Below are 7,958 nucleotides of genomic sequence, written 5' to 3'. Positions count from 1 at the left end.
GCGGGGATAGCTCAGTTGGGAGAGCGTCAGACTGAAGATCTGAAGGTCGCGTGTTCGATCCACGCTCACCGCATTTTAATTTTTTGATTTTTTTTTTTTTTCATGGGTCAGTTTGACTGTTTGAGCGACTTGATTAAAGGCCCTACTATGGGCCGGCCTGATTCTTTATATTCAGGCTGGGTCAATACTTTAGGCCCATTATAGTTTGGTTCAAATTGCCATAGGAATTTAATTAGATTGGATAATTTCAGTTCTGGCTCTCTGCCTCTCTCTCTCTGTAGAGAGTACCAGGCTTAGTTCTTTCCGTGCTTAGTTGGTGCGAGTTTGTATAGTCTGTGTATGCAAGTTGAGAGGTTTTACCTTTGTTGGGCTCTCTCTCTCTCTCTCTCTCTCTCTCTCTCTCTCTCTCTCTCTCTCTCTAAACAAATATTCATGTAGTTAGATAGGAATCATATTTCTTTCCAACTGGGTAGAATTAATTACAAGAAAGTACACAGTTTTCTTCTTTTCTTTTCTCTTTTCCTTTCTTTTCATGTTTAGTCTTTAGAATTCAATTATTCAAATACAACTTCCTTTTTTTTCTGGCAAATGATAGCACTAAAGTATATGAAAACATGTGCTTTTCATGACTGGAACCAACTATGCAACTACCATATCCCACATAGCAATAGAATACATGCATTTGGTCATGATATATGTTTTTTTTTTATCTCCTTTTTGGGTTCCAATGGTCATTGTGACCAATGAGTGGTACTCATATTCACATCTTTTAGTTGGTCACTTAAACTAGCAATGTCCTATCTGTTTCAGTTAGTGGTAAGTGGTGCACTAATTTTTTTTTTTTTCAAATATCTAGCAAAGTGGTGCACTAATTTTTCCACCAATGGTATGCGATCAATGATATGTGGGAGGCTTCTCGATCATATATTTAAGTCTTTAGAGTTCCAATATAAACACAACATTCACAGTATAATAATGTTAAAAATTAAGTTCAATATATATAAGTTATAACCACACCATTTACAGTACAATAATGGTAGGAGACCACATTTTGGTACTAAATGTGCACTATCTTTCTCCAATAAATTAGTGAGACTTATATTTTTTAACTCATTTTGATTAACAAGGTGGTACACATGTAGTACCCAAAATGTGATATTTCTAGCATTACTCTTTAGAGTAATAAGAAAATTTCTACCATATGAGAGTGAGTAAGTGAATACTAATAAATGTGATAAAATAACATTACTCAAGCGGATTTAAACACCATATTAAATCTCCAATTGATGCACGTTTAAAGTGGGTCAAACTAACTATAAGCATAAACTATATGAATGACAATTATATATATGATGGAAAACTAGCATTGAATTAAATTTCTTAGTAGTGCTATTTTTAGCATATTTATATATCTCTTTAATAGATGTGGAACACATGCAAGCAGGTTCTGCAAATGTGGATCTCCCTTCTCTAGTACAAAACATAGTTTGTTAAGAAGATACGGTACAAATAACTTTATTCAAATTTCTTCGTTCTTTATCTATACCTTGGTTTTATATAGAGTAGCTCGGCCAATCAAAATCCTCAAAATTTATGCATAGGAAACCAACTAATTTCTCTTCGATCTTGGGGGAACCTTACAAGGAATTATACTAAACGATTCTGGGTGCAGGCAGCTTCTGGGGAGCGAGAAGAACAATGCACAGTCCTCCATTGATCTTTGATTTGGAAGATCAAGGATACAATTCCTCCTCAAGTCAAGAACCCCATTTCTGATCAACTTCCTACACATTGGCCCAGCTCTGGTAAAGTAGTTGTCGGACAAGGATAAATTTACCAGATTCCCTAATTCACACACCACCTCTGGTACCTGTCCGTACAATAAATTTCCGGCGAAGTTTAGTTGCTCGATCTTGTCTAAGCATCCCAAAGAACACGGCAATGGACCAGTCAATAAGTTATCTCCAGCATCAAACACTGTGGCATCTTTTAGAAACCCTAACTCATATGGGATGCAACCCGTGATTAGATTGTTCAAGAATACTACTTCAACCAACGTCGACGAAGCACTTCCAATGCTTTTCGGGATAGGGCCGGTGAATTTGTTGTTCGCTAAAGTGAGGTAGAGTGCCGGTGTGGAACCAAGGTTATCAGGGAGTTTTTGCATGAAATTGTTATTGTTAAAGAAGAGCGCGTTTAGGGTTTGCATGAAAATTTGGGGTGGTACAGATCCAGTAAAGAAATTGTACCGAATGTCTAAGAATGATAAACTATTCATGCTGAGTACCGCCGTGGGAAAAGGGCCAAAGAAGTTGTTATTGCTTATGTCAAGCTCGTAGAGGTATGGGAGGTTTGCAATTTTTGGGGAAATGGTACCTGAGCATATATTGTAAATAACTAAATATCAATGTTAACTGAAATATTATTATTATTTTGTTTGAAGATTCTTCGAAGTTTAAACGTATCTCTTTCAACAAAGTTGAGAAAAATATCACTAAATTAATAATTAAGGTATGTTTGGCACTGCTTCTTAAAAGTGCTTTTATTTAGTAGAATTTTTACTGGAAGCGTTTTTGCTAAGAAGCACTAACAAATTTTTATAAAAAATTATAAATGGTCCATGCAAAAGCACTTAAAAGTGTTTCCTGAGAAAGCTTATGACAACATTTCATAACCCAAAAACGCTTTTATTCATTTATAACAAACGCAACCAAAAGCACTTTTACTAATCTGAAAGCATTTTTGACAGTTCTAAAAACAGTGTCAAACGAGCCCTTAATTTGTTACAAAAATATAATCTTAGAGTGAAATATAGTGAAAGAAAATGTCCAAATGTATACAATTTGATACTCCTTGAGAAAAAGGAATGTACCTGAGAAGTTGTTGGAGTTAGCGTGAAAGAGTGCAAGGTCAGGAAGTTGGTCAATGAAGCCGTCGAGAGAGGGAGCAGTGAGTTGGAAGCCATTGAAGTCGATGGAGGCGAGTGCAGTGGCGGTGAGATTGTCTGGTGGACTGTCGCAGTAGAAGCCCTTGTAGCTGCATATGTCGGAGCCAACCCAGGTTTTGGTGATGCCCAATGGGTCGGAAGTGATGGTGCTCCTGAAGGTTGCTATCACAGAGAAAACCAGAGCTAGTCTTTGGTCTGTGAAATTCAGAAGTTGGGGAATTAGTGGTGGTAATATTGGTGGTAATAGTGATTGAGCTTCATCAGAGACTTTGCAAGTTACATTATTGAAGAAACAAGGAAGGATGATGATGAAGAAGATGGCATGATGTGAACGTTCAATTAGTAGTACAAAGAATCTTCCCATTTGACAAATAAGCTGGGTCTCTGAGTTAGAGAGAGAGAGAGAGAGAGAGAGAGAGAGAGAGAGAGAGAGAGAGAGAGAGAGAGCGATTAGAAGATAATGGGAATTGACTAAAGACATTGATATAATGGTGTTTTATAGTTGTGGATGTGGTTATGTTGCAGTTTTTGTTAGTGGATCCGACCCTAAACATTTGTTTTTCCACTCTATTGGTAGGTGAAGATGTTACTGGTGTTTATGGCAGAGTAACGTACTCAATTTTAATCTAACCATCATAGCTGCACGAGGAAAGAGTTTGCAGTTAATGACATATAAATCGATTTAATAATTTATAAAGAGTTTGCTATTTGCACACTTTTTTTTTTTTCTTTTTGCACACTTTTTTTTCACTTTTTCTTATTTCACACCCTCACACTCCTCCCATAATTAAATTTTCTCATACACACACCCCTCTTAATTACCTTAATATCCTTATTTTATCTATTTCAAACAAAAAAAAAAAACACATCCAGCCCACACCTAGCCCCTCCTCCGGCCACCGACCACCTCCCCACTCCACCCAACCCACCCACCCAGCCCCTCCTCTCTCTCTCTCTCTCTCTCTCTCTCTCTCTCTCTCTCTCTCTCTCTCTTTCCCTCTCTCTCTCTCCTTCCCTCTCCCTTTCGAACATCCACTTAAAAAAAATAAAAAATTGCAGGTTGGCTGGGCTAGAGCTTTCCGGCGAGTGTGAGCGGTTGGTAGGTAAGGGCAGTTCTGGGGAGTGATGGCCGGCCTATGGGAGTATTTTCCAACCGGTGCGGTGATTGGTGGTGGCCGGAGGAGGGAGTGGTGGTGTCGAGATGGTTGTGTGCGCATGGAGTCGCGCGCTAGCTAGTGGTGGAAGCTCGGTTGGAGAGTCGGGGAAGAGAAAGGGAGCTTTTGGCGGGGTTCTCGCCGCCTGGTTCGCCGGCGAACTTGTCGGACTAAGAGTTGTAGAGAGAGAGTGAGGGCTGGGGTTGGGTTTCGGGGAGAGAGAAAAATGAGGGATGGGGGTGGGGTGGTCGGCGGGTGGTTCCTGGTCGGCGGGGCTGAGGTGGTCAGCGGGTGGTTCCTGGTCGGCGGTTGGTTCCTCACGGGGGTGGGTGCTGTGACGGGGAGAATGAGAGATAGAAAGATGAGGTTTTTGGTAATTTTATTTTAGGTGTTTTTTGTTATTTCACAAATTAAATTTATGGGGTGTGCAAAAAGAAGAAAAAAAGGTGTGCAAATAGCAGCACTTTTTATAAATTGGGTTAAATACAAAAATGGTCTACGAATTTTACACTGATTCTCAATTTGGTCTACTAACTATAAAAAGTGTCAATTTGATCCACGAATTTTTCAAGTTGTACCAAAGCAGTATAAACGTTAATTTCCATTCAAAAATTAACGGAATTGGTCATATGAAAATGTGATGAACGGACTGAAATGCCCCTAAAAATGTGGTCACTTGCTGTACACATGACCAGTTTTCGTTAAATTTTTCGATAGAAATTAACGTTTGCACTGTTTTGGTACAACTTAAAACGTTCGTAGACCAAATTGACATTTTTTATAGTTAGTGTACCAAATTGAGATTCACTGTAAAATTTATGGACTATTTTTGTATTTAATCCTTATAAATTTATATTTTAGTATGAAAAAGTAAATTAGTTAAAATTTAAAAGTTAAAATAAGTACATGTTATAGTCTTATAGATATTGGTGTGTGTATTTTAAATTTATTTTTCTGAGAAATGGGTGTAAGAGAATATAAATGCCTTTTTAAAGTGGACAAATTAAACATGTGTAGATGAATGTTATCTTATCTCCTACATGAGGTTAGTGCCATTTCGGAGTTGAAGTTTTCAAACTTCTATCATGAGATTGCATTGGCATGGCCGGAATTGACTAGCACTAGTCCAATTGCAGTCTCAATATCATAATTAACCGATTTCAAGTTTCTCATCCACAAATGATGCTTAAGGAAATACATATTGTTTTTTTTTTTTTTTTTTTTTTTTGAATGAAGGAAATACATATTGTTTAAAATATGGTTCTTACTTCTTAACAATGATTTTTTTATCATTTTTGAGTCAAAATTCAAGTAAGTCCACATTCCCACAAATGTCCTTTTCGCCCTTCCCTAACATCCCAGCGTTAGGAAACTCCACCATACATGGGCCAACGGCCCAGCATCCAAAGAACTATCCTTATCTTTGAACTCCAAACACTTTGGGCCTAGAAAATAAACTTATACGGAGGCCGGAGTACATTACTTAGGCATGACCACTCTGTGAGTTGTCACCAGCTAAGATTTGACCCCATCCTCCATTCCTGCTCATATTTCCGAAGTTTCTTATCTAAAAATTAGTGCGAATAAACATTATTATAAAAAGAGGACCAAGGAATTAAATTTCGGATTTCGAAAAAATTTCAATGAAAATTTCGAAGATTTTTAAATTTCGACAAAAATTAGACGGAAACGATGAAAATTGCTATCAAAATACGAAAATTTTTAATGAAACTTTACTATATGTTTATTTAACATATTATCTACTAAATTGATAAAAAACATTGACTCAAATTATATAGTAGGTTTCATCAAATACTGTTAAATAAAATTAGTATATTCTTTATACTGTATAATTTAATTATACACTAAAATCTAAAATCTAATACTCTATATACTCTATATACCCTAATACTTTTTATATTCTATAATTTATACATTAAACTCTATATACTATATATTTTTTAGGATATTAGGTTTTAGCCCTTTTAGGATATTTTTAATTTTTTTTTTATATATACATGTATTAGAGTTTAAGGTTTAAAATAACTAAACGAAACCTCAAACCTTTTTTTTTTCTTTCTAATTGCCCAAAGGCCCCAAACCCCCCCTCCTTTTTTCTCTTTTTTTTTTTTATTTTTTTTTTATCTTTCCTTCCTTTTTTCCTGTGCCTTTCACCCAGCTAAGCTTTGTCTTCACTGAGTGTAGCAACTCAAATTTTGGATTATGGTAATTTTGTTACTTAAATTTTTCAAACTTGTTTTAAGGTTTGTTTAAAGGAGTTAGAAATTTCTTTAAGTTTATTTTAACTAACTTAGACCTTTGGTTGTGGTTTTAAAGCTTAGTTGTGTGGAAATGAATTTTAGAAAATGAAAATTCAAGAATTTGGTGATTATTATTATTTTTAGAATTAAATTATGAGAGTAGGATTTTTCATAATTTTGTTGAAAGCAATTTGACTATTTTGAGGTCATAGGAAATTAGTACTCATCAATACGAGTCCGTATAATTTTTCGGTGAATTATTTGGAGTCTTGAGCTATTTTTGGTGAATTTCTGAAGTTAGAGAAAATTTCGATAAATTTCGGTAAATTTCGAAAATTTGGGCAAAATCTTCACGAAAAATTATCAAACATGTGTTTCGATTTCGGATCCCTAAAAAAATGAAATTTTCGACGAAATTTCGTTGAAAATTTTGAAATTTAATACCTTGAAGAGGACCCATCTATAAAGGGATTCTTTTTTATAATAATTTCATTTTCTCATTCTCTTTCAATAATACATCATTAAGAAAGGAAGAAATAAACTCGGTTCAGTACAACATTCAGCGTAATCAACGAGTTGGGTATATAACAATCATACTGAATAAAAAATTTAGGTTCAAGTACATTTATATTCATCAATTATAGAATCTATTTTAAGTTGGTCTAGGAATTATAATTATTTCAAATTTCCCCATCCACTAACAATACAGAATGGTCCATCCATTAAGAATTTCGTCAAATTGGCCGTTAGGTGTCACGCTGGACGTAATCCACCTGACATTTTTAATGACGTGGTATTGACTGGTAGGGGGCAAAAATGGGTTTGACCCCAAAATAATTTCCTGCCTTCCACGACAATACGTGGCACCTAACTCTAACATGGACCCACCACTTTCCCCCCCCCCCCCCCTTGTAAATGTAACCGTAAGCCCCATAAATTAAAAAAATATTTTTGTTTTAAAAGCTAAAATCAACGTATTTAACTATTGGAATTAGGGTCTTATGCTCACCCAATAGTTTTGTCCACGATTTCCACTACAAATTGAATCTTATACAGTGCAAAGATTGATTTTTTATTAGATATTATGAGAATTAGTATTTGAGGAGGCCTAATAGACTACGTCTAGCATTGCACTTAATAGTCCATTTGACGGAATCACTAACAGATGGACTATTCTGTATGTTTTTTTGTTAGTTAATGAGAGAATTTGAAATATTTTATAGTTCATTGATCAACTTGAAATGAACCCTATAGTTGATAGATGTAAATGTACTTAAGCCAAAAATTTAAATTGAGATTTCTTGCACCATAGAAATATGATTATAGTCGAATGATTGATCAAGAACACTTCTATCCCACTAAGAAAATAAAAGAAACTAAATTTGGCGAGAAAATGTGAGGGAAATAAATTGGGATTATGATAAGTCAATAATTCTAAGTAAAAATGGAAGAAATTGATAGAAATTAAAAAAGACATTGAAAGGGTATAAAACAGCGGGGGGAAAAGAGAGTTTTGAAGGATGTGGATCTGAGTTCGTGGGCCCGACCCATGATTTGTTGGAAATGAGCCTTAAAAATAATCCATTGAAACTCTAC

General features: G+C 35.4%; 1 protein-coding gene and 1 non-coding gene across 2 annotated transcripts; one reads left to right on the top strand and one right to left on the bottom strand.

Annotated features, from left to right (window-relative positions):
• Positions 1-73, top strand: TRNAF-GAA (transfer RNA phenylalanine (anticodon GAA)). Its single transcript has one exon. It is a non-coding gene; the product is annotated as a tRNA-Phe (tRNA).
• Positions 74-1,486: 1,413 nt separating this feature from the next.
• Positions 1,487-3,311, bottom strand: LOC147276703 (uncharacterized protein At4g06744-like). The gene is made up of 2 exons (XM_086254856.1): positions 2,873-3,311; positions 1,487-2,376 (listed from the first exon to the last, which is right to left on the bottom strand). Exons 1-2 carry the CDS (start codon positions 3,309-3,311, stop codon positions 1,610-1,612), a joined length of 1,206 nt encoding a protein of 401 aa, XP_086110982.1. The 3' UTR covers positions 1,487-1,609.
• Between the last annotated feature and the right edge of the window lie 4,647 nt (positions 3,312-7,958).

The sequence above is a fragment of the Dryas octopetala genome, chromosome 8 (assembly GCF_963921425.1).
Source record: "Dryas octopetala chromosome 8, drDryOcto1.1, whole genome shotgun sequence".
Classification (NCBI taxonomy): domain Eukaryota; kingdom Viridiplantae; phylum Streptophyta; class Magnoliopsida; order Rosales; family Rosaceae; genus Dryas; species Dryas octopetala.
This window is presented reverse-complemented; position numbering and strand designations above follow the sequence as displayed.

What these genes read in the sequence shown, in the direction of transcription:
- LOC147276703 (XM_086254856.1), bottom strand. Translation starts at nt 3,311, where the DNA reads ATGGGAAGATTCTTTGTACTACTAATTGAACGTTCACATCATGCCATC. An exon ending in TAACTCCAACAACTTCTCAG is followed by an intron (nt 2,377 to 2,872) that starts GTACATTCCTTT and finishes ATATATGCTCAG; the next exon opens with GTACCATTTCCCCAAAAATT.